The sequence below is a fragment of the Carcharodon carcharias genome, chromosome 8, assembly GCF_017639515.1.
Source record: "Carcharodon carcharias isolate sCarCar2 chromosome 8, sCarCar2.pri, whole genome shotgun sequence".
Classification (NCBI taxonomy): Eukaryota; Metazoa; Chordata; class Chondrichthyes; order Lamniformes; family Lamnidae; genus Carcharodon; species Carcharodon carcharias.
Genome location: NC_054474.1, coordinates 10,905,514 through 10,931,925, shown reverse-complemented (window position 1 = coordinate 10,931,925; position 26,412 = coordinate 10,905,514). Strand labels below are relative to the sequence as shown.

At 42.1% G+C, this 26,412-nt stretch overlaps 1 protein-coding gene across 1 annotated transcript in view; it reads left to right on the top strand.

Moving 5' to 3' along the window:
* The first annotated feature begins 340 nt into the window (after positions 1 to 340).
* The window catches only part of LOC121281394 (cadherin-23-like), a 125,375-nt gene continuing 99,303 nt past the window's right edge, over positions 341 to 26,412 (top strand). Inside the window, 6 exon segments of the mRNA XM_041194338.1 lie at positions 341 to 380; positions 1,253 to 1,384; positions 11,264 to 11,350; positions 23,106 to 24,283; positions 24,285 to 24,879; positions 24,882 to 25,463. Of these exon segments, the coding sequence (XP_041050272.1) occupies positions 341 to 380; positions 1,253 to 1,384; positions 11,264 to 11,350; positions 23,106 to 24,283; positions 24,285 to 24,879; positions 24,882 to 25,463 (2,614 nt within the window).

Below are 26,412 nucleotides of genomic sequence, written 5' to 3'. Positions count from 1 at the left end.
CACCAGGCACTAGTTCTAATTTTCTTCGACCTCTGCGTTGGTATTTAGCACTATTCTAAGGAGCTCTCGGTTCAGGGTATAGCCTTTGTCATGCATTAGCGATGTAGACAGGCGTTTAGGTGCCTTGCGAAGGTGGGGCCCCTAGGACTGTCTAAGGATGTAAGAATAGTGGGTGAATCCCGCGAACCTTGCGCACAAATGCAGGGCCCATTTACAGTGCTCTTCTACTAGAATACATCAGCAAGTGAAAATCCTTCCTGTTGATGAAGGCTGCTGTGTATGGGACTTATTGGCAGCATTCATGCCGTCGTTGACCACCTGCATTTATCGAAATTCAGCGATGGCCACGGATCCAACTGTACTTTCGCCTTTGTGGCCCGGTCTGTGTGCAGGCACATGAATTAGTTTGTCTTCCAGTGGAAGGCATGCATTAACAGCTTGTGGCAGCGAGGGGCGCTGAAAGGGAAATCCCATAGATGTCTTCAGAGGGCCCGTGGAATGATTCTGAGATGCACATGTTGAGGGTGAGGATTCCCCTTCTTGCGAAAGGCAATGGATAGCGAACACATCGCTGTGGCCTCAAATGATTATACAGTATTATGCAGAGCTCCGAAATCATCTGTAAAAACAAAAAACTGCGGATGCTGGAAATCCAAAACAAAAACAGAATTATCTGGAAAAACTCAGCAGGTTTGGCAGCATCGGCGGAGAAGAAAAGAGTTGACGTTTCGAGTCCTCATGACCCTTCGACAGAACTGTCGAAGGGTCATGAGGACTCGAAACGTCAACTCTTCTTCTCCGCCGATGCTGCCAAACCTGCTGAGTTTTTCCAGGTAATTCTGTTTTTGTCTCCGAAACCATCTGCTTGACGGTTTAATACTTCCATGCAGCAGTGTCCTTTCCATTATAGTAGAGCATGGTAGAGCCTTTTACGATCATATTCCTCCATTCGTGGCAGTCTTGGCCGTGCTCGTCGGCGTCGCCTTTTCATGAGTCATCTTGTTCTCTGGGTGTTGTCCTGTGAGTTCAGCTCTTTCTCTCTGCCCCACACTCCACCTCACCGGACGAGACTAAATGTGAATGCTTTGACCCATTCCTCATTGCTGCGTACAGGCCTGAAATTTTCTGGATCCCCAAACTCTGCTGTCATGTGTTACACAGCAAAGATATAATTTTCGTAATCTGCTCCCGACGTTTCCAATCACGTGGCAGTTCTTCCAGCTTCTCCGTCCCGTGCTTTACTGCCTCACAGGGTCCGAGTTGAAAAGCCGCTGTTCACAATGGTTTCAAAGCCGAACCATCACTCACCTGCCGCTGAGCTCTCGCCCACTTATTGCTGATGAGTCGCTGAAACTCCGTGGATTCCGTGCGTCCCGTGTTAGCGGTAAAAAAAACAGCTCTAAATGGCAGTCAGTCGGCTTCATAATTTCCTGCCCGCTACCACTACACGTGCACTAGATCCCGCCACACAGCTGCCTTTGGTAAAAATGGACAGTGGCAGGCAAAAATTGGGGTTTCATCCTTGCATTTCTCTGATGTTTTACCCCTTCCTCCCCTCACCCTATTTCCCGTATAATTGAATTCCCCAACCTCAATAAGTTGAAATTCGTTTGCCTTCTGCCCAGTGTTCCATGAAAACGCCGTGTTGCACTTAACAATTACGCCTGAGACATAAAAGCAAAATACTGCGACAGTTGAAAATCTGAAGTAAAAATAAAATTGCTGGAAAACTTAGCAGGTCTGGCAGCATCTGTGGAGAGAGGAAAATATTTAACAATTGAGTCCGAATGACTTCTTCAGAGCTGTAGAATGAAAACACAATCTCCCATCATGGTTCTGGGGTGGAAGCGAAGGTATGAGAGCAGAATTGCGGGAAATGAGTGGGACAGATCGAGGGCCCTGTATACCTCGTAAGCACAAGCGCATCATGACGAATTTGGAAGTCGATAAACATATCTCGGCATTGTGCATTTCATGGGTTTTCTTAAATTGCATGCAAGAAATTAAGATTTTTTTCCAATAGATTTAACGTCACCAAATCATAATTCTTTTAAGTTTGTATTACTCCTTGGGGGCAACATTATGTTTGTATTTTTGTGCATCATATCCGTTCTGTGACTCTCGATGCAGGGTTTACAGTAGCTACGTAATTTCGTATATATGCTGCGTAATAAAGCCGAGAAGCCGTTTGCGAAACGAATGTCTTGGGCTTACGTTTCAGGCTAGGAGTCTGCATCTGCAAGTCCGCAAATACCTGCCATATTAGGTCAAGTGTTTTACTAGTTTCTTCGACTATTCCCCAAGGCAGTTGCTGATCTTAGTGTGCATTCGAGTCCACGTGACTAGTGAGTACAGAAATGGGAGGATATAATTGACCAATCCGCTGTTGGAGAAGGAGTCTCAATAGAGAGTGCTATACATTCTGTCGACGTTCCAGGCAGCTCTGGGGGAGGACGGTCCTATACTGTACACGCTGGACGGAGTGCACTCGAAGAAGGCGGGGATCAAGTTCCTTGCAGGCCGCTTGCTTCTGCTGTTGAGGATGTTTTAAACTAATTTGCTAGTAGAGCGGAAACGGGCAAGAAATTAAGAAAAAAAGGTGAAATAAATGCACGAAGGACTTGGAGAGCCATACAGCGCTAAGATTAGAAAAGTAGTAAGGCCTTCGCTGGCTAATAGGGGATACGGATCCAAGGTTTCAGAGACGGTATAAGAGCAAAGAGGCTATGGTGAACCTTTTCAAAACTCTAGTTCGACCTCAACCGGAGTATTGTGCCCAATTCGAGGCAACAAACGTTAGGAAGCATTAGAGAAAATGCAGGATAGATTTACAAGAATTGTTCTAGGTATGAAAGACTTCAGTTATATCCATTGATTTGAGAAGCTGCGTTGTTGTCCTTTGAGTGAAGATGCCTGACAAGAGATTACATATATATGCACTTTGAATTATTGTGGGTTTGCAAAAACGAAATAGGGAGAAACTGTTGCAATTAGTGAAAGGGTCTATGATGGTTCTATTATCTTTACCCTCATGGCGGGATAGATTTATCTCGTCGAGTTTTTCATTAGCCTTAATCCTCCACGAGGAGTGATTTTAAATAAGTATAAAACCTTATCCAGCTATTCTAGCTGGAGCATATAGTCTAAAAATATATATTTCGACTCGGGTGGGAGGTGTGCGCAATTTATCTCGCCCCACTACTTCAATGGTGGCACCATAAATCTAAATGTTAAATTTACTCACCAAAATATCAAAATGTTTACCGTTTTCACTGCTACTCCCAGATTAGAATAGACTTTAAGAATACTTCTTTCAATAAACTCAGGTCAATTGATTTATTACAGGAAAAAACATTTTTTTTAAAGAAGATACAAAACTGGCTTACATAGAACTTGTAATCCAGAAGTGTAACGATTTACACCTTTTAACACACACACATACAGAATAAAGAACAAGACAAGTAAGGACTCTGCAGATGTTGGCATAATAATTTTAATGAAAAAGGGTAATGTTCAAAAAGATGTTGATGCTGAGCAAAGATGAAGCACTGGTCACAGTGGTTGGCTGAAAGTCCTTCCAAAAGGATCTGGGTGAAACACTGTCTTTGTTATCTCTTGCTTGTCGCAGCTTTCGAGGCTTACAAATAGAAACAAGTTACATTAAGATGGGCAAAGGTGTACACCCACTTACGTTTGCAGGCAATACAGGGGGAGAGAGAATGAGTGAGAGGAAGAGAAAGAGATAGAAAGAAAGAGAGCGCAGCAATCTTCTTTCACAGCTTTCCCCCTAAACACACACTAAGTTGAGAAAAAATATGTTCAGACAGAACTTCTCCCAGGCCAATCGGCAGGAACCCACATTTTGCAGCCTTCCGGGCTTAACATTGAGTTCAGCAACTTCGCACCATGAACTCTCTCCTCTATCCTCACCCCTTTTTAATCCCCTTTTTTCTACATTCATTTTTAAAAACTTTTATCCACTTATTTTCGTACTTTATTCATTGTTTTATCTCCATTTTTATTGCGTCTTCTATCTCATTTTCTATGCTTTCTCCCCACCACCGCACCCTCCCCCAACAAATCCACAACTGGGCCACCTGGTTCTTGTTCCATGTTGTTCTTTTATACAATGCTGCCCTTGTTCTGCTAATATCACATTCTGCTTGCTTACCTTCACGCTACTATAAACACTTTTTTAACCCTTACCACTACCATTAACACTTCCTTTGTCGCTTAGTTCATGACATCTTGGTCAATCTTTCCTTTGTCTCCATCAATCGCTGGCCTTCTATCCACATTCACCTGCCCGACCTTAATAAACAGTAGAAGTTTCATCACATTGCCACTTCTCTTCAGCTCTGAAGAAGGGTCATATATATTCGAAACGTTAACTCTGTTTCTCTCTCCGCAGATGCTGTTAGACCTGCAGAGGTTTTCCAGCATTTACAGTCCTTGAGCAGGAAGCTACAGCCTGGCAGCAACATTTAAAAAATATATTTCAATTCAAGTATACGAAATAACTTATGTTCCCAGGTGCCTCGCTGGTCATTTAGCTGAAGTCATGTGATTTCTTGTAAATGCAGCTTTCTGAGAGGGCAGCGTGAACTTGTTAGTTTTTCTTTCATAAATACTCAGGAGATTTTCCAAATTCAATGTCATTGCAATTTATTTTAAAGAACATATAGCTCTTTGAGATATGGATTGGACCATCATGCCTCCACCCTTAAGAAATGAAATGCCATTTTCAAATGTGTTTCATTACAAAGTTCACAGGAAAACATATCCAATATATATATATAAAAAAACAAACAAGCAATCATTCATTGTCATTCAATCCTCATACAGAACCTATTAGCTTTTTCTGATCTTTTTAATTTCTATAAAATTCTACAAAAAGTACATTCTTGATAAGGTATCAGCAATCATATTATCCTTTCCAGCAATATGGACAGACTTTATTTTAAAGATGTGTCGTGGTGTCTTTGATGAATGGACCAAAGGAGACCCAGGTACAGGTTACGATCATTTATTCAAGCAATTGCAAGGAGAACACCATCTCAATGCAGCTTGAGACATTACTCTGCTAAGCTACAAGTGTTCACCATATTTATATATTATTGGTCAAATACAAGAACATCCTTCAGATTCCGATCTTGTCAACATATATGTTTACGTTAAACAGACAGGTACAAAGGTAACCCTACTTTCACCCAAGCAGAGACCTGTCTTCCTATCTAAGCTGGGGCCATCTGTCCTTCCCCTACGTGTTGAAGAGCACACTTAATCTATGTTATTGCCATCCTCCGACTCCAGTCTAACTCCCAGGACCTTGCTGGTGCTTGCAAGCCCTGGGAAGATGTAAGGTTCAGCATTCTCTCTGTCCCAGCCTGAACTTCAAATGTTAACTACTTAGCAATTGTGGTTTTAAGTCAAGTCCCTTGACCATTACTGTATTCCTTTATTTCCCCCTAACAGTCCCCGCTTATGGCCCTTGGCTTAGCCCAAGGTAACCAACTACAGTGGTGTCCGCTCCCCCCGCCCTTTATGCACCTCCACCCATTGATGCTGGCCAGTCATCCAGCTTTGGCATGTAAAGGGTACGGGTACTGGTCAAACCATCTGTATCATCTGTTCCTTTAATCCAAAACTCTGGCTTACCAGATTCCTACTCCATCTACTAAAACTCTCCCAACGCCACCTTTTTTGCAACTTCCAGGTGCGATGAATCAAATATGTTAGATAAATAATCAATAACAGTTGAAGTATAACTAGGGCATGGGAGATAATCCGAATGCAGGGGTTTTTCTATACATTTGAGCCCCAGTTCCACAGGTCCTCCCACAATGTCGAAGAATCTATTTGTTCAATATCCGTCTTTAAGGCTCTAACCTGTTGCTGCAGTGTATAGTCAGTTCTATATATCTGCTGAGCCTGTCTCCGAATCGTGGTGAGATGCTCTGGTAGTAGGGGAATTTTATAGGAAAACTGGTTCAAATGCTGTGTCAGATGAACCTTAACACTTTCCTTGACCTGAATAGTAGTCGTTCCTCTCTTGCATTTTTCAACCAGTTCCACCTTCCCCACCCTTGCTGGCACCTGTGGATGTTGGCACACCTAATGATTGTGGATGGGGCATAATAGATTCTTTTCTGCCACATGGTGATACAATATCTCCCATTCCCTCTATATGCAACATGGCTTGGTTCTTTTGCAGCCCATATAGTTTCCATTGTACAGTTTGCGGCTGCTTTAAATCCACACTTTGCTTCTTCTGTCTCATATATTGGATGTACAAATACTACTGTGGTGGCTTCTATGCTACACCCTTCTAATGTGGTGCTAATTATATTTCCTTCTATGTCTACTGCATATGGTGGAATATCGTGACACTTAATAACGTAATCCCCTCATATTATCCCAATATTTTCTACTCTATATAATGTCCTGCCGGGTGTTGGCATAGGTATAACAGGTATTACTAATGCAATGCATATTAGCAAATTACTATTCACTATACATTTAACATTTATTCTATATACGCGTGTTAAACCTCTTAGCTGGCAACCGATCAAGCCATGATTCTTGTGTCGTGAAAGATTAAATATGTACTCATTGGTTACCCATAAACTTCATTAATTTGTCTTAAATTCTCTCGGGCTTGTTCCAGTGCCCAAGATCCATAGGTGCTGCAAACATCATTTGTGCTCGCTTCGCCTGAAATATCTTTCCCTATTTCAATTAATTTATTGATAGTCCCCGCATGGCTTTCGATCAAGGTAGCCAGGCTTTGATTTAACCTTGTCACATCCTGGTCTGTATTTAATTGCGTATCCTGGATGCTCTGTCCCCGCCCTAAAATCTCCTTTAGCTTAAAGCTCAGGGCACGGACCTTCTGATCAACAGTTGTTACCTCAATGAAATTAACTATTGATGTCCCTGTATTGAATAAAGTGGCAGCGTCATTTATCAGGCTGCGCTTATCTCGGTCTCACTCTGGGCCTGATTGCATCCCGCCATTAAACTGGACCGCTTCTGTCATCAACTGGCTCGTCAGAGCTGTATAAAGTGCTTGGGTGTGGGTTGGGCACCACTGGGGCAGGCCAATACCAGATATGTTCAAGACTACCGGTAGCAGTTCATGGTGTACATTATCGTATATACTTCTGATTAACCAGTACAAACCCATTCGTCGGTCCTGGACAAGGTGGATCGGTCGGTGTGGACTGAAAGGCTTCAATTATCTCTACTCGGATTGTGGAAGTAGGTGTGGGAGGTGGCTGGGGCGAAAGCACTTGTTCTCCTGCTGTTACATTTATCATTCCTCACTGCGTGTCACATTCGGCACTCTCCGTGCTGTCCTGCAGTGCTGGATGAGCCGTGATGATCCCTGACCTTGTTGCCAGTACTGATACGCCCACGACCAGGATCGTAGATCTGTGGAGACATTAACATCGGCTCCCATCCTCCGTGTTACCACATGGTCAATTGTCATGTATTTTTAACTGTGTGTAATGCCTCCATTTACTTCCCATTTTCATATCCACAAGTGCGCATGTATCACCTGTATTAATTACCTCTTATGGTCCATTGTTACTCTTTGGATTTGCCTGTTTCCATATCCTTAATAACCTGTCGGTCTCTGACTTCCTTCATTAACTCATGCAATTGCTTCCTTATTTCCCTTACATTGCCTCGCATCCTTCCTTTTAGTGGTCCTGCATCTTCCACTCCTACTATGATTCCCTGGGGTAACTGCATTGCTCTTCTTGTCATTATTTCAAATGGGGTGAACCTGGTGGTTCTGCTTGGGGTAGCCCTAAGGCACATTAGAATATTGGGCTGTTCCCTGTCTCTTGATCTGCTTTTGTGATTGATGTTTTTTAAAAAAAGTTCAGTTCATCCTTTCCACTATCCCCAAGTTCTGTGGCTAGTAGGAAATATGCAATCTCTGGTTATAGTTAACTCTTCCTGTGAAATGAGTTCCCTGATCTGAATCCATCTGGGTAGGCACCCCCACTCCTTCCAGTTTAATCTCTCCTGCTGCTGTCCCATGTCAGACCTCAATTCCTTAAACAACCCTACGCTGCATGTTCTTATCCTATCATTCAATGGCTCAATATCTTCACTTCCAGTGGTGGTTCTCTCTGGGAGCTGCTTAACTGTCTGTCATCATTGTGTCAATCCTGTGGCCTTACTCTTTGTAGCTCGCAGGCACATTAATACAATCAGTAGTACATCTATTTAGCCTTTTTCCAGTTTTCCCTTCACCTATATACATCCTGTGGTAAATTATTGTTAAATATTATTTTTCCTTACATTTCAAATCCTGTCCTACAGATTCCACATAGTTTTACCTCTTAGATTCTTTTTTCCCCTGGCCATGATCATCCTAAGATTCTCCTGAGTTTAGTTTCTCTATTGTCAACGAGAATCACTGTCTCTAGATCTTTGCTTATCTCCTCCTTTGCGTTTCCAATGTCTCAGTTGATGGCCAGATAATCAAATACACTTCTCTTAAAAAGTTTGTATATTGTGTCGTCCTTCCCTAACTCATTCTCCTAATTGCCTCATACAATTTTAAACATACAACAGCTACCATCCTATCTTGTTCAGGTGGTCTGTAGAGACTTTAAAGTCTAATAAAGTATTCTCATAACAGATTTAAAACAGAAATCAAGCATTGACATGTTTTTCTTCCTTATCTTCTTCTCAAACAACATCTTATTTGCTTAAAGGTAACCCACTAAGTTTTGTCTGACCGATTTATTTTAGAATTGTCCCAGATTCATTAAGTTGGCCAGAAATTGGATTTCTGCCAACTATGTCAAGGTCTTGAACTTAGCTTCATATTTTGGCAACAGACTTACAAATACAAAAGCTTGTAGCATTTGAATTAGTGCCAATTGTTGTCAAACCTTTTAAAATGAAACTTCCCTTTTGGGAACTTTATCACAAACCAAACCTCAAATTTTAAACATTGTAAGAAATGTAATTTACGCTATCAAAAGTAAAACTACCTCTTTCTTATTTGTATTGATTTGTACCCAAGTTTTAATTCCCATATGTTTATTGACACATTTTTTTTATCTTAGATAGCATCCTAGTGATTCAAAAGTAAGCCATTTCCCAAATTCAAATAACCGTGCTGTTGGGATGCAGATTTCCTTTCATATTTAATTCATCTCTTCAGAACAAACCCCTTTTTATCCATTGGAACCACCTAGGCCTTGTGTTTATGTCTTTTGGTTCTCTTAGAATCCCTTGAACTTCAGGTAATTTTTCCGCTCAGAATTTTAGAATAATAACTCGTATGCATCAATCCCGATCAGCTTGGAAGCTGGTGATGCTGGTCTGCAAAGGGGGTGGTACAAACGTTGGTTAATCTAACCCTGTCTAGCTTCATGATACTTTCAAATTGTGACCCTTTTTTCCAGAAATCTCAACTCAAACCTTATACTCAAAACTTTGGAATATTTTAGTATACTTTTCCTTTAATCTCAAATGGGGCATTCAACCCTAAAGTGCTGAACTGCACACACAAGTAACAATTTACGGAAGAAAACACGTTAAAGCTCACATACGAATGCTTCCTTGCACACAAAAAAACATATATTTCCAGATATGTAGTTATATTCCTGTATCCTTAACTTAACGACTTAAAACTCTGATGTTCTAAAAGAAACTTCAAATAGCATTGGGGTAAATAAAGGGATCTTGAAGGCTCCGCCTATAGGGCCAATCAAACTGACGAAAGCTTATACTTGCCCTCCCAGTCAGTGCTTATTAACTCCCGTAGGGGACGCCCCTTTCCTCTCTTTCTCTCTCAATCCAGCACAAGCAGCTCTTGTAACTTAGATCAACTCATCTTTTAAGTTACAGAAAATTGACTAGCGGAGCTTTCGGGTCCCCATCAACCTTCCACATTTTCGGCAAAATCTTGTCATCCCGCATGGGACATTATACACCCTCAATTCTTTTCTCCCTCCCCAAACGCTTCATTGACTGCTCACTCAAACTCCCTGTGCAGGGCCGTAGCCTTCTCCAGATCTGGGACGTACCCAGGTTTCGCCCAGTCTCCACTCTTAGACTGCAGGGGTAATCTTCCCCAAATATCCCCTGGGCATTTAGCCTGCACCAGTATGTGATTATCAACGGGTTGATTGCATGGAACTCTTGCATTTCCCGCAGTTTGGTCCAAAAAATTGGGTTGCTATGCCGAGTTTTAAGTCTCAGCAGTTCTTTAAACAAAATCTGTTTCTCCCCCGGGCTGAATGGTACATGCTTAACTTTCTCCATGACCCTCTCAATCTCTTCATCCCCTCCCCACCCCTGGGCCGCCTTACTCTCTTCGCCCTTTAATCCACCTGTTCTGACTTTACTTGTCCTAATGTTTATTGCCATGGGGGTATAGTATTCAATGGGCGCAGTGGAGTGGTTGGTTTATATGAGAGCGGAACTGCCTCAGCTCCTTCATAGGTTTATCTCTCTTGATTAGTGTCACTGCAGACTGCTGCTGCCACTGTTCTGATCTGTTCTGGATCTAACTTTGTTTCTCTCTCTCTAATCGACTGGAATTTAGTATTAAGCCTTCTGCACAACTATCGGTACAGCGTGAAAATAACCATCATATCCTTCTTTTCCTTATCCTTTTTTCTTTGCTCTGACCACCACCTCTTTTGTTCCCCGGGGTTCCACCCCTCCGTCTGCATTTTAGTGATTAATTTTGGCTGTTGCTCCGCTCTGAACCTCGTAATGGAGTCCGCGGTTCCCAGTCGAGTTTCATAGCGCTATTTTGTTTCCCTGACGTCATTTGATTCCTATTTTTTAACCTATCTCTGCGCGATACGTCAGCATGGGCATAACAACTTAGTTATCTGAGGTATACATATACGCGGTTTAACAGGGGCCTGACCTTCCTGCGCTGCTTCGGCTAAGATAATATTTCAAACCCTACCAATGCCAGCACGACTCCGCCTCCTCTTCTTAGGGGTTCGGCCTACTGCGCGGCTTCGCCTAAGGTTATATTTCAAACCCCACCCGCGCCAGCATGGCTCCGCCTCCTCTCAACTGGGTAAAGGTCTGGCCTTCCTGCGCGGCTTTGGCCCCGCTAGCCCGCCTGCACGCTCCGCCTATTACCCATGGCGTCTCCTATCTCCTGTCCTGTGTCCTCCTCTTGATTCTTTGATAATTGACCGGACTGTTCTCGGGTAGGCCTACTGCATTAACCAGTTGTGGTAAATAAATATACTCACCCACTTTGCAGAGCCGTCCCGAGGATCCGATCCAAGTGCCCTGCTCACAGTGCCAAATTGTTGTGCTTTCTTTGATGAACGGACCACAGAAGATTCAGGTACAGGTTACGATAGTTTATTCGAGCAATTGCAAGGAGGGCACCATCTCAATGCAGCTTGAAACAGTACCCTGCTAATATACAAGTGTTCACTATATTTATACATTATTGGTCACATACAAGAACATTCTTCAGATTTTGATATTGACAACATATAGGTTTGCATTAAACAGGCAGGTCTCTGGTACAAAGGTAACCCTACTTTCACCCAGGCAGAGAACTGCCTTCCTATCTAAGCTGGGATCATCTGTCCTTCCCCTATCTGTTGAAGAGCACACTTAGTCTATGTTAATGCCATCCTCCCACTCCAGTCTAACTCCCAGGACCTTGCTGGTGCTTGCAAGCCCCGAGAAGGTGCAAGGTTCAGCATTCTCTCTGTCCTAGCCTGAACGCTAAATGTTAACTACTTAGCAATTGTGGTTTTAAGTCAAGTCCCTTGACCATTACTGTATTCCTTTATTTTCCACTAACAGGTCTATACTTGCAAGCTCCATCAGAACAGCCTAGTATTCTGAAACTTTTACACATAGGCCAATGGATTATGGTCATTATATATTAGTATTTCATTACAACCATGATGAACGTATACATTAAAATCTTTAGGAGGAAGTAACAATCGAAGGGTTCCCTTTTCTACCCATTGGTTTCTCTACGTCCAATGCATATTCTTGTATTAAGAATGCAACCACCTCCAAGTCACTTGGACTGACTGCCACCTTGAAGGTTTCAATGAAGTTATGGCAGCTAACCACCGTTCATTAGTGAAAATTGCCTTCAGCTTCTCAAAAGCTTTCTGGCATTTTTTTAAACCATATTACCTTTGCCTTCTTTAGTAAAAGGCATTTACGAAACATTTGCCTTCTTTTGAAATTAATCTGTTAGTGGAGCAGTCATTGTGCTGAAGTTTGCCACAAAAACACGATAGAACCACACTTCTCTCAAAAATCTCATGATTTCTCTTTTTTTTAGGGATCATGGAATAACAGCAAAGCCTGTACTGTGAGTTTCTTGGCAACACTTGCACTTGCCCTACGATATGCCTAGCTAAATTCCGCATGTGTTCATGAATTCACTGTTGGAAAGGTTTATTTATGACAAAAACAGAATTACCTGGAAAAACTCAGCAGGTCTGGCAGCATCAGCGGAGAAGAAAAGAGTTGACGTTTCGAGTCCTCTTGACCCTTCAACAGAGCTAGGTGAATACAAGGAGAGGGGTGAAATATAAGCTGGTTTAAGGTGGGGGTGGGGGGTTGGGTGGGGGGAGAGAAGTAGAGGGGATGGTGTGGTTGTAGCGACAAGCAAGCAGTGATAGGAGCAGATAATCAAAAGATGTCACAGACAAAAGAACAAAAGAACACAGAAAAATCTATATAAATTATTAAAAAAAACAAAATGAAGTGGGAAGAAACAGAAAGGGGGTGGGGATGGAGGAGGGAGTTCAAGATCTAAAGTTGTTGAATTGGTAGACCGATCATATCAGCTTGCTCCTGCCCACGGAACTCATTTCTCATTATCTTGACTCCCTTCTCTCTCCCCTTGTCCACTCCCTTTCCACCTACATCCGGGATTCCTCTGACACCTTATGTCACTTCAACAATTTCCAATTCCCTGGCCCCAACTGCCTCCTCATCACCATGGATGCCCAATCCCTCTACACCTCCATCCCCCACCAGGATGGTCTGAGGGCCCTTAGCTGCTGCCTAGAACAGAGGCCCGAACAATCCCCATCCACCACTACTCTCCTCCGTCTGGCTGAACTTGTTCTCACACTGAAAAATTTCTCCTTCAACTCCTCTCATTTCCTCCAAATAAAAGGTGTGGCAATGGGTACCCACATGGGCCCCAGTTATGCCTGACTCTTCATCGGGTATGTGGGACATTCCTTGTTCCAGTCCTACTCCGACCCCCTTCCACAACTCTTTCTCCGGTACATCGATGATTACTTCGGTGCTGCTTCATGCTCTTGTCGGGACTTGGAAAAATTTATTAATTTTGCTTCCAATCTCTGTCCCTCCATCATTTTCACGTGGTCCATCTCTAACATTTCCCTTCCATTCCTTGACCTCTCTGTCTCAATCTCTGGTGATAGACTGTCCACCAATATCCATTACAAGCCTACTGACTCCCACAGCTACCTTGACTACAGCTCCTCACACCCCACTTCCTGTAAGGCCTCCATCCTATTATCTCACTTCCTTCACCTCCGTCGCATCTGTCTGCTGATGCTACCTTCAAAAACAGTTCCTCTGATATGTCCTCCTTCTTCCTCAACCGAGATTTCCCACCCATGTTCGTTCACAGGGCCCTCAACCATGTCCGGCCCATCTCCCGTGCATCTGCCCTCCCACCTTCTTCTCCCTCGCAGAAACGTAATATGGTCCCCCTTGTCCTCTCTTATCACCCCACCAGCCTCTGCATTCAAAGGATCATCCTCCGCCATTTCTGCCAACTCCAGCATGATGCCACCACCAAACACTTCTTCCCTTCGCTCCGCTTGCAGCATTCCATAGGGATCATTCCCTCTGGGACACCCTGCTCCACCCCTCCGTCACACCCTACTCCTCAACCCCCACCTATGGCACCTCCCCATGCCCACGCAGAAGATGTAACACCTGTCCCTTCACTTCCTCTGTCCTCACCGTCCAAGGGTCCAAATACTCCTTTCATGTGAAGCAGCATTTCACTTGCATTTGCCCCAAATTAGTCTACTGCATTTGTTGCTCCCAAAGCGGTCTCTTCTACATTGGAGAGACCAAACGTAAACTGGACGACTGCTTTGCAGAACACCTGTGGTCTGTCTGCAAGAATGAGCCAAACGTCCCTGTCGCTTGCCATTTTAACACTCCACCATGCCCTCTTGCCCACATGTCTGCCCTTGGCTTGCTGCATTGTTCCAGTTAAGCCCAACGCAAACTGGAGGAACAGCACCTCATCTTCTGACTAGGCACTTTACAGCCTTCCGGACTGAATATTGAATTCAACAACCTTAGGTCCTGAACTCCCTCCTCCATCCCCACCCCCTTTCTGTTTCTTCCCCCTTCCTTTTTTTCCCAATAATTTATATAGATTTTACTTTTCCCACCTATTTCCATTATTTTTAAATCTTTTGTGCCCCCCCCTACCCCCACTAGAGCTATACCTTGAGTGCCCTACCATCCATTCTTAATTAGCACATTCGTTCAGATAATATCACCAACTTAAACACCTATGTGTTCTTTTGTTCTTTTGTCTGTGACATCTTTTGATTTTCTGCTCCTATCACTGCTTGCTTGTCCCTACAACCACACCAAACCCCTCCACTTCTCTCCACCCACCCAACAAACCCCCCCACCCCGCCTCCCCCCCGCACCCCCCACCTTAAACCAGCTTATATTTTAACCCTCTCCTTGGATTCACCTAGTTCTGTTGAAGGGTCATGAGGACTAGAAACATGTACTCTTTACTTCTCTGCTGATGCTACCAGACCTGCTGAGTTTTTCCAGGTAATTCTGTTTTTGTTTTGGATTTCCAGCATCCGCTGTTTTTTGTTTTTATCTCAGGTTTATTTATAAGACTTGCCAACTATAATTGTTTAAACATTGCTTCCAGTTCTTTTAAATGATTTTTCGCAGTGGTGCCGTAAATCAGCACATCATCCAAATAAAGCACACAGCTAAGAACACTGGTTCAAACTTGATTCATTAGGCTTTGGAAAGGCTGGAACTTTTTTTTTAGCCCGAATGGCATCGCTCAGCATTTTTATAGGCCATTTGGTATAACCAAATCCGCTCGCTCCTTAGTTCATGATGATTAAAGTTCTTGCCAGTATCCTTTCAATTAATTTACCTGAGTAAGGAACACGCCACTTCCAACCTGTAAATGCAATCTTGCAAATGAGAAATTGAGTAGGAGTCTGGTTTTGTTACTGTGTTAACCTTTCTGTAATCTATGCAGAATCTGATTAACCCATCATGTTTAAGGACTAACGCTGCGGGAGAACTAGGTTCAATTGGGTGATTTTCCAACATATCTTGAATTTCTGCTTTCATCTGTACCTGTTTCTCCAGGCTTAATGATAAGTAAAATTTATAGGTAAAGATTTCCCTACACCCACAGTACGTGTGACTAAATTTGCACACCCTGGTTTATCCCTATAGGTTTCTTTCCATTTTGTAAGTCACCTTACCAGATCTTCTCATTGTCCTATTTCTAAGTATGAGAGAATATTGTCTAACTGTGAGTGTTAGCTAGCTGGTTGTTAGGAGGTCCAATTGGCGAACTGCCTCACTTTCACTTTCGTCCTGCACTGTCCTTAGTATCTCATGTACCCACTCCTTCTTATCCTGCTCATTACAATGGTATTATTTTAACATAATGATATGACACGGCCCATTCTTTTCCCTATGCTCTGGGGTGTCAATCAAATAACTTACTTTTCCAACCCTCATAACTACCTTATATGCACCACTGAACCTTGCTTTCAGAGGTTCCCCTGTGAAGGCAATAACTCTAACTCTTCATCCTCTCATTGAACTGTACGGATCTCAAGTGGCTTATCTGCCCATCCTTGTTTGAGAAATTTTAAGTTGTTCTTGAGCCACTTTGCAGGCTTCCTTGAGCTGCTCCTGGAAACACATATGCATAAACTGGCATAAATGATTTGGCCCTCTGTGCTAGAAACTATTCTTTGGTTAATTTCAGAGGACATTTTATCTCATGTCCACAAATTAATACAAAAGTGTTAAAACCGGTAAATTAATTTGTTGAACCTCAGGTAGAAAATAAAAGGAATTCCAGTCCATTGTCCCAATCATGGTGATACTCATGACAATATGCTTTGGTCATTGATTTGAGAATTTGATGGTACCTCTCGAATGTTCCCTGAGCCTGTGGATGATACACTGTGGAATATAATTGTTTTATGTCCAAACTACTCATTATTTTTTGAAAGAAACTATATAAAATTGGAACCTTGATATGACTGCATCTCTATCAGTAATCTATATTCAGTGAAGAATTAGGTTAACTTCTCCACCATGACATTAGCTATAACTGTTCTCAATGTGATGGCCTCTAGGAATTAACAGTCCCACTTTCATCTTCAGTAACAGTGCCACACAGTCTAATTACATCCTACTATATGGTTCCCCAAAAACTGGTATGGGAATTGATGGTGCCGGTTTTATTTTAGGTTGTGGTTTCCCCATCAGCTGCCACATATGGCAGGTTTTACAAAGCTGCATCACATCCTTTTGTAGACCTGGCCTGTAAAAATATCAGTGTATCCGTGAATGAGTTTTTCTATCCCTGGATGTCCTGCCATAGGAATTCCTGGTGCTAACCATGGTACCTGTTTACGATATTTGGGTGGTAGAACTACCTGATGAACAACAGTTATCAGATCAGTGAGGCGGCCTCCACTTCCTCTTCAAAATTCCCTTCTTAACATAATTACGTTCTAGAACTCCCCCAGTTTCAGTTTGTGCTGATTGCGCCATCTTACTTTCTCACAACAGCTTGTTGTGCCTCAAAAAGAGAAGATTTACTGAACCTCGGATTGTCTAAGTCTTTAAAGAAAGTTCGGTTAACGAGGTATCTGCCTGTGGTACCACTTTGACTTCCAATAATGAACTTTGCTGAGCCATTGCTTGGGTCATCACAAAGGACCGAAAAAATTCCTGGAAGGTTTTCCTGCAACTGCTCTATCTCTTTAACCTCACTTGGGCTGTCCATAATTATGGGAGAAGTTACTACCTTCGCTCCAGATAAACTGTTTCAAAGGATTAAGTCAACTCTATCCACAGGTAATTTCAGAACAACATCTACAATCTCTTTGCCAGATGCACTTGGATTGAAATCCAATGTCTGGGACAAAGGCACTGGTGTATAATGCCTGCCAATGCCATTTTTAAAACTTTGGATTTAATGCACTCTTGGTGTATAAGTTATGCCTGTGCCCTGCAAAAGTGTTTGACTGGCTCCTGTGTCCCTTAATATAATTATAGGTTTAGCTGTCTCACTTTAGGGTTAAGGGGTGACCTTTCCACGCGACGAAAATTATTTTTAACCCCCATATAACTTAGTCAACTCCCTGATCTCACAGCAGTGTTTGCACTCGGACTCACAGCTGTAATTAATGCTACAACTTGATCTGCTTTTTCAGTTGGGGTTTTTTTTTCTGAATCGCCCTTACATATCCCAATCAGTCTCATGGATTTCCCACGCAACTTCAAGCAGTCTGCACTTAGGTGTCCTCTCTTGTTATATTGGAAACACGGAGGCCTTTAAGTATTACCTCGATCTCCAGCTCTTTCCTTTCCAGTACGAGGAGGTGGTTTCGCTGCCATTCCCAGCTGTTCCCTTCTCTTCCCTGGCTACTTGCCTTCCTTTCAACTTCCCACTTTCTATCCTTCCCGACTTTGTGGGGGTGACGGAACAAGCGTGTGGGTTTATGGACCAGCTCATAATCGTCAGCCATCTCTGCTGCCTGTATAACTGATGTAACCTTCTTGAATACGGTGTTTTTTCTAAATAGTGGAGGAAGTGATTTTAAAAATTATTTCTCTAAGGGCTTCATACATGGCATCATCTACCTCTAATGCGTGCATCCAACGATCAAAACTACTTTGCTTTAACCTCACAAATTCAGTGAAGTTCTGCCTAGGCTGTTTTATTATGCTTCGAAAGTTCTGTGTATACACCTGAGCGACCAATTTAAACACACTAAGAGCAATTTTTTATACAGTATCTAATACATAGAAGCCCCGTTTACAAATGATGCATAAACCTCATGAGCTCTGCCCACCAACTCTGCAGGAGAAGTGCCCAGGTCTCTGTTGGCCACTTCATTTGCTTAGAAACTTTCTCAAATTAAATGAAGAATGCCTTTACATCCATTTCCTCAAACTTTGGAAGGGCTTGTAAAAACGTAAACATCTCTCTAATGGGCATTGGTTTCGGGATAGTTTTTCGGTTATCAGAGCTTATCTCAGCACCTGAGACCGCTTTCTGAAAAAAGTCCAAACTTTTATTCTGGCATTTATCTTTCCTTCTCTAGTCTTTGCCTCTCTTCCTTTAACCTTCTCACGAACCTCGCTCACTGGATGTCAGGTATTCGCATTTTCATTTCTCTTTCTTTTTCTTTTATTTCTAATTCAAGATTTCTAATCTCTCCTTCTCTCCCTTTTTCCTACAATTCAAGATTTTGCAGTTCCTTTTATTTTTCAAGTTCAAGCTTCTGCTTTTCTCTATCTCTTTCCATCTCAAGCTACTTCATTTGCCAATCCTAGCTTACTCTAGCTGCATTACATCAACTTTATGTGCATCCAACTTTAATTCGAAACGCTGTGTAATTACTTTAACCATTTCATCCATGCGAAATCCTGAGTCTATTTCTACCTCCATTTTATCTGCTAACTCTTTTAGTTTAGCGTTAATCAAGAATTTCAAGCAATTTATCGCTACATCCTCCACTCCCAGAAAAGTCTTGGCAACTTCCAAAGCCATTTTTGTTTACTAATGAAAAAGAAACCCGGGGATATTTTCTTTTATCCTTTACCAATTATATCAATCCGCGTCCAATCACTTGTTTCACATCTTTCAAAATCTCACAAGACTCTTCAGTCTATGTTCCGAGTGATATTGGTGGAGTGAGCAGTTTCTCTAGCTCCACTACTCCACAGGTTGCACAATAAGTGTCAATGTTTATAATTCACTCAGCAAAATGGCCAATGGTTTAATTTAGATGCAGCTAGACCTAAACAGAGACGTTACCGAGGTTGCATTCAACAAATTCAGAACCATTGGTTTATTGTGAAATGAAAATTATTTTTTCAAAACAAGCTGCAAGACTGGTGAACAAACAATTTGTAATCTGGAACTGTAACGATCTACTCCTTTTAAAATCCCATAAAACACACAGGTACAAGCACACACAGATGCGCCGACACTTGCAAAATAAAAGACAAGACAAAAAAGTTATCTGCAGACATTTGCATAAGGGGACATTTCATGAAACACAATACAATTTAAAAAGGTCTTGACAATGTTGATTTGGTGTTGCTGCGTGTGAGACCCAGAGGGAGAGAGAGAGAGGGGAGCATTGTTCTTTCACAATTTGCTCCCAAGGCACACACTGAGTTCAGAACAAAAATGTTCAAGCAGGACTTCTCCCAAGCCAAGTGTTTTTCAACCAATCGGGAGGGACACAGCCTGTCAACACCGGTTTTTTTTTCATTTAAACTCAAGTCGACAAAATAACGCTTGTCTCCATAGGCGTCTTACTGGTAAATTAGCTGATGTCAGGTGATTTTTTGGGAAAGGTAGCTGTCCACAGATTAAACTAAATTTGCAACGATAAAAAAAAGTGCAGCAGAGTGTCCAAATAATCAAATGCACTTCAGTTTTTTGAAGCATACAGTGTTCGGAGAGATCGATTCCTAACAGGTATCTCAGAATATAATATACTTATTAGGTATATTGCAGTAGAATTAACCCCACTGAGTAAACCTACCACAAAACATAGCATTCTGCATCTAAGTATGCTAGATAAGCTAGGGTCCTGAGGTATAAAGGATTAGTCTATAATTTTTAGAATTTTCTTATTTGATTAAATCATGAATTACGTTATCGTAATGGTCACAACATTGCAAGTTGAAAATAATTTAAGTAATCAAGCTCCTCTAAAGAATGAATGCAGGATCAAATCCACCTAAAGAATAAATGCAGAATATCATAAACAAAGAATATACTAAGTTTATACTCACAACCAAATTATAAAGCGCAATTTTGTTGTGTCTCAGCCAAACGGACGAGATCCATCTAAGATATTTACTCTCTGCTGTGCAATGATGGCAATGTCTTACCCCACTGCATGCTTCCAGCCTATATTTGAAGAGAATTTCCTGCCTTAGGAACAAGCTCATTATTGATACACGTTAGCTGGTTTTCAGCTCTTCTTAGGACTCTTTTGTCTCAGAATTCTTGATCAATACACCTGTCTTGCAAATGTTTCCCAGCTTCTTGCACCCATCTCAAGGATTTCTGGCTCGCAGCAACGAGTCTCAAGTTTAGCGACGTTATTTTTGCTTTCTTTATTTCTTTCTTTCTACGTTTTGTGGCGACATTTTGTCTCTTTGCTCTCCCTGCACTTGGTCAAGATTCAAGTTCTTCATTTGTTCGTTTCAGGGCTAGGCTTTATTAAATTCCTTTCAGGTTAGGAATGGGGACTGATCAAGCATGAATGACAAAAGAACGAAAAGTGACATGGGTCAAAACATTTTAAACAGTGAGCTTTTAGGGTCTGAAATGCACTTTCTGGGAGGGTAGCGCGGGAATATTTAATTGTTCCTTTCAAAATGGAATGCATGTTACCTAAGAGAGGAAAACAAATTGTAGTTGTATGCAGAAATTGCGGAGCAGTGGAATTTAGTGAGTTACTCTTGCAGAGAGCTGGCAAAATAGCCTCCTTCTGTGCTGTATTCATTCAATGAACCCGTGCAAATTGGTTCGTTATAAAGCGGAATTAATGTAGATACATTCCCGTAAGTGGTCTGGCTACCATAATCAAATCAGGATGAAGTGGAGGGGGAGACAAAAAACTTATGTATTCCGACGAACGACCAAAACCTCGGTAAAATTGGTGAACTTCAACTAGGACCTTAAAGCAGGAGAGGCAGAGGTTGGGGGTGGGGGTGGGGGTGTGGTGGGTGGAGAGAAAGGGCTTGAGGGAGGGGGGGTGGCGGTGGCGGGGAGTTGAAGAGCATAAGGAATAAGAACACAAGAAATAGGAGCAGCGACAGACCTGCTCATTCAGCCGGCTTCTCCTTTCAGTACGATCATGGCTTATCTTGAGCTTCGACTCCAATTTCCTGCCAACTCCTCATATCCCTTAATTCCATCAGAGATCAAGAATCTGTCTGTCTCAGCCTTGAATGTATTCAACGCAGGCGGGGGCGATGCTCTGAACCAAGTACTCATATGATTGATGGCAACGCTCTTGTATTTTAAATTTCAGCTTTTATTTGCATTTCTCGAGGAACAGAATGCAAAACCTCAGAACTGCCTAGAATTCTGTAGGCCCGGGGGAAGTTTTAAGAATATGCTCAAGAGAATTAACAGTTTTTGTTCCACGGTCGAACTAATGAAGGAGAGGGATGACATCTATGAAGGGAGCGAAATGTTTTCTACGTCGAATTCAGTCAGCTAGCACCATGCACGGGGATGAGATATGACGTTGCCAGATTCACGTTAAATCTTTCCCCACGCTTTCCTTGTAACATGTTGCAATTTTAATCACAGAAGTTCACGCTTACCCTATTCATGCTGAATTTAAACATCTGGAACAATAGTCTTTTCCTTTTGAGGGAGCTGAGCCCCAAGTGGTTGGGAATAGGGGTCAGGATGTGCGCTGGTGCTGCGGCCCGCATAAAGCTGCTCCCAGCAGCCATCGCTCTCTTCTCTCGGCTGGGGTCCAAGATCGGTAGTGTCATGGCAAAGACGGTCAATAAAACCGCCTGAGTGATCACAGAGAAATATTACACCCACCTTGGCAATGACTTCCACACCAAATGAAAGGAGGTCTGAGAGGAGATTGTCATCACACACAGGAAGAAACTTCGCAGCAAACCTTTGAGAAGTGGGAAATAATTAGAGAAAGGATAGTACAGCCAACTGTTTTCTGCTTATGGTTATGTGGATTCACTTTCCTTAACTGCCTGACATGTTTGGAAACAAATATACTGACCAGTAGCTACCTCCATATGCGCTTGGAATTTTTCGTTGCGCTTTGGAAAAAGCTGCCAGCTCAGAGGATTTTCCCAGTGTGAATGCTCTGAAGTTTCAAAGGCGCATGGAGATTATCAGCGCAAATTTTGCAGCTGGGAATTACAACTGAATCCAGCAGTGATCATGCTCTACCTTGATGTAGTGCCTTTTTCTTGTTAAATTCGTCCTTACGAGTTTGATAGGTATTATGAAGCAATGATCCAAATAATTCACAACCCAGCCATTAATACGTTTTCTTCTTAGTCCAAGAGGCGCTGGGACAATGGGATCACTAAAATCGGCATCCAGATTTGCTTCTAGAACCGAAGAACATCCGGCAGTCATGAAAATATTTGCATAACTTGCAGTTCGCTGAATTTTATACTTCCAATAAAATTGACTTAACTTTCCCACAAGCATTGATGGAAAGTGTCTAGATAATACAAATTAAGCAACTTACAGCTTCACATTTATGGATTCATCTGCGTGAAAGTTGACGTAAGTATTAAATTACAATATTAGTAATTAAGAATGAAAAATTGCAAATGCCACAATTGTTTCAAATATATCGACATTTGAAGCTTGTAAACAACGCATGGGAATGTTTGCCAGCACAAGGGCGAATTTTTATTGCGCACCATGAAATACACAGAGTCATTGGTAGTGTAAGTCCATGAAAGCAGTTGAGCTTTAAGAAATGCCTGGTGCAGTTATGGGTAAGAACTCTTTGTGTCGCTGTCTACCAATAAGAAAACCAAACGTTGCGAGAGATCTACCTCCCTCCTCCTTTTATACAAAACACAGAACAGAAGCAAAGGGCAGGACAAACTTTGCCAGCATTTAAATCATCGAGTCAAGATCAGAAGGAGCGCACAGTGAGGCCTAACGTTTATCACTTAAATATGGAAAATTTTCCTTCACCAGATGGAGCATTCGATTTTACAGCAAGACCGATAAGAGGACGAGATTGGGAGAAATTCTGGTATATTTAAAACGTGATGCCATCGGGAAGCACCCAGCCGCCAGTTTTATTTCATATATTTAGCGTGTGTCTGGGACCTAGTTTTCTGGCAAATACTTTACTCGATCCCTGAAGAACTGGAGCGCGGTGTGTTTGTTGGGAATATCGCCGAAGATTTAGGCCTCAGCATTCCAGAGATGACAGTTCGCAAATTTAGGCTGGTCTCTGATGGCGGCGCACAGTTATTGAAGCCGAACATGGGGAATGGCATTTTAGTTGTGAACGAGAGAATCGACAGGGAAATTCTTTGTGGGCGAAGCTCGACCTGTTCTGTTTCTCAGGAGGTAGTGGCAGAAAATCCTTTGGAAATACATCGCGTTGACGTGGAGATATTGGATGTAAATGACAACTCGCCCAGTTTTGCCAGAAGCAGATATTCTTTACAGGTCCCTGAGTCGACTGCAGCCGGAGCTCTCTTCCCTCTCGAAAGCGCTCACGATCCAGACCTCGGCACAAACACAGTGAGTATTTATCAAATCAGGACAAACAAGCACTTTGGCCTGAAGACTCACAGCAGAAGAGATGGGAGTAAAATTGCAGAATTGATGTTGGAAAACACCTTAGACCGCGAGAAAAAGTCGACTTTTAACCTAATACTGACGGCAATTGACGGTGGGATTCCTCGGAGATCTGGCACTGCAGAAATAATCATTACTGTGCTGGACAGCAATGATAACGCTCCCGCATTCGATCATCAAATATATAGGGTTAACATAATGGAGAACGTACCAAAAGGTACCTCAGTGATAACAATAAACGCTACTGATTTAGATGAAGGAACAAATGGCGAGTTAATATACTTTTTAACTAGTCACGTTTCTCAAAAGTTTCAGGATTTGTTCAGTTTGGACCCAGAAACAGGACAGATTCGAGTTCAAGGCTCACTGGACTATGAAGGGAATAATGTTTATGAACTTGAGGTACAAGCTGTGAACAATGGTACACCTGCATTAGCAGAGCGCGCCGAGATTCTTGTTGAATTAATTGATGTTAATGATAACCCGCCGGACTTAAAATTGACCTCAGTATCGAGTAACGTACGGGAAGATGCTGCATTCGGATCGATAGTCGGTATAATAAGTGTGATGGATCGAGATTCTGGTGAACATGGGCAGGTACAGTGTCAGGTGCCTCCAAATATCCCGTTTAAACTTCAAAAGGTCTTTGAATAATCAGTACAAGTTGGTAGTCAGCGGCACACTGGATCGCGAAACGACACCGCTATACAACATCTGCATTTCAGCCTGGGATGCAGGGTCACCCGCTCGTTCAACAAATAGAACCATCCTCATTTCTGTTTCTGATGTAAATGATAATGCTCCACAGTTTACGCAACCGTCATACAGTTTGTTTCTGATGGAAAACAATACTCCAGGCACATCGATATTTGCTGTTACTGCTTTAGACCTTGACTTGGACAAGAATAGCGAGGTGTCATATTTTCTTTTGGAGAGTCGCATACAAGATCTTTCCGCGTCTGGCGACGTTACGATGAACTCGGAAAGTGGACACATTTACACGCTGCGCTCCTTTGACTATGAAATACGGAAGAATTTTCAGATCACAATTGAAGCTCAGGAAGCTGGGACTCCCCCTTTGAGCAGCATTGCCATCGTGAATATTATTATCTTGGACCAAAATGACAATGTTCCAGTTACTGTTTCACCTTCAATGTACAACAGCTCAGTGGCGATGGAGGTTGTAACCAAGTCGGCACATCCAGGATACTTGGCTTCCAAGGTAATTGCTACAGATGCAGATTCCGGCTTTCCTATCAGCTCACAGAAGCCACCGATCGCAGTGTTTTTAGTGTGGGATTTACCTCTGGAGAAATCCGAACAACTCGAAGCTTCAGAGACCAAGATGCCCTAACACAGAGGCTTGTAATTTTGGTTAAGGACATTGGGCAGCCCAGCCTCTCCAGTACGGTGACAATTCTATTTTCAGTCCTGGCTAACGTTACTGAAAACTTCTTAGAGCGAACAAACAAGCCCAGAAATCCGGAATTATTTTCAGATTTAAATCTGTTGCTAATCATAACTTTAGGGTCAACTTCCTGCATATTGCTATTAATAATATTTTTTCTAATCCCCCTTAAGTGCAAGCAAGACAGTAATATTTACGGCTACACATCCGGAATTTGTTGCTACAGACGGAGGAATTCTACTGATGCCTTTAATGGTATACCTGTCCCTAAAGCAACTTTTAATTACCCCGACAGTACTCAAACTTTGCCTATCCGGGAATCGTATAATTACACGGTTTGTCTCTTCCCTGAATCCTCTAAGAGTGATTTTTTGTTTTTAAAACCGTGCCATCCAACCTTGTCTCTCGATGATGTCAACATTCGTGACAGAGGGAAATAACTGAATTTGTTAATGTTTACTGTAATTGATTTGCGAGTCGTGACTCTATATATACACATAGAAGGTATAAAGGTTCTATGTATTAGTATGTGAATGGATGGCACAACGTATGTATTTATATACAGGGGCATATATGTTAGAGTTGCTGTATCATAATTGCTAATTTACCTTTGTTATTAACATTAGAAACAGTAATTTTAGTATGTGAATTACCACTGGAAAAAAGCTAAGAATTATAACTAATTAACCTTTTCAGCTGAACTACAGAAAAATCTGATAACACTTTCTAAAATAGTGTGACGTTAATAGCTCTATACTGAACATTTTATTTTCAGTCATATGTGTGCTACTTAGGTACCTTGCGTTAACTGTTGTTTGTTGTGCAAAGATTGACATTATTTTAACAAATTATCGTCCTCTTAGAAAGAATCCACAATCTTTGTACTTCTTTGCAATCTATCCAGAGAGCTGACCGCATTGGTTGTGTAAAATGGCGATTAAATTCGAAAAGAGTGAAATATATTTCTAATTATTGTGCGACTATGGGCTTCAATGATAGGACAGTTCATGGTCCATTTTTCACTAGCTGCCTGTGCTTTTTTGGGTTCATTTTGGGTATTTGGTAGCCATCAGTAAGAACATTAATATTGACTTATAATGGCACTTTGGGATCTGGCATTTCGCTTTTTCTTAATCCGCTGCAGTCCACACGACGGTGGTGCTGCCAGAAAGCTGTAACAAAAAAAGCCATTCACCCAGCTGACATGAAGGGACCGTGATATCTAGCAAATCCTTATCGCACATGTCTAGAATGGATGTTCCCATGTACCTGTTATGCCAGTATGAACAGGTGGCGGATGTCCAGTTTTTGGATTGTGCCCTGGAAGCCGGATGGGATGTAAGATTACAACCCATAGATAGTATACACTGCA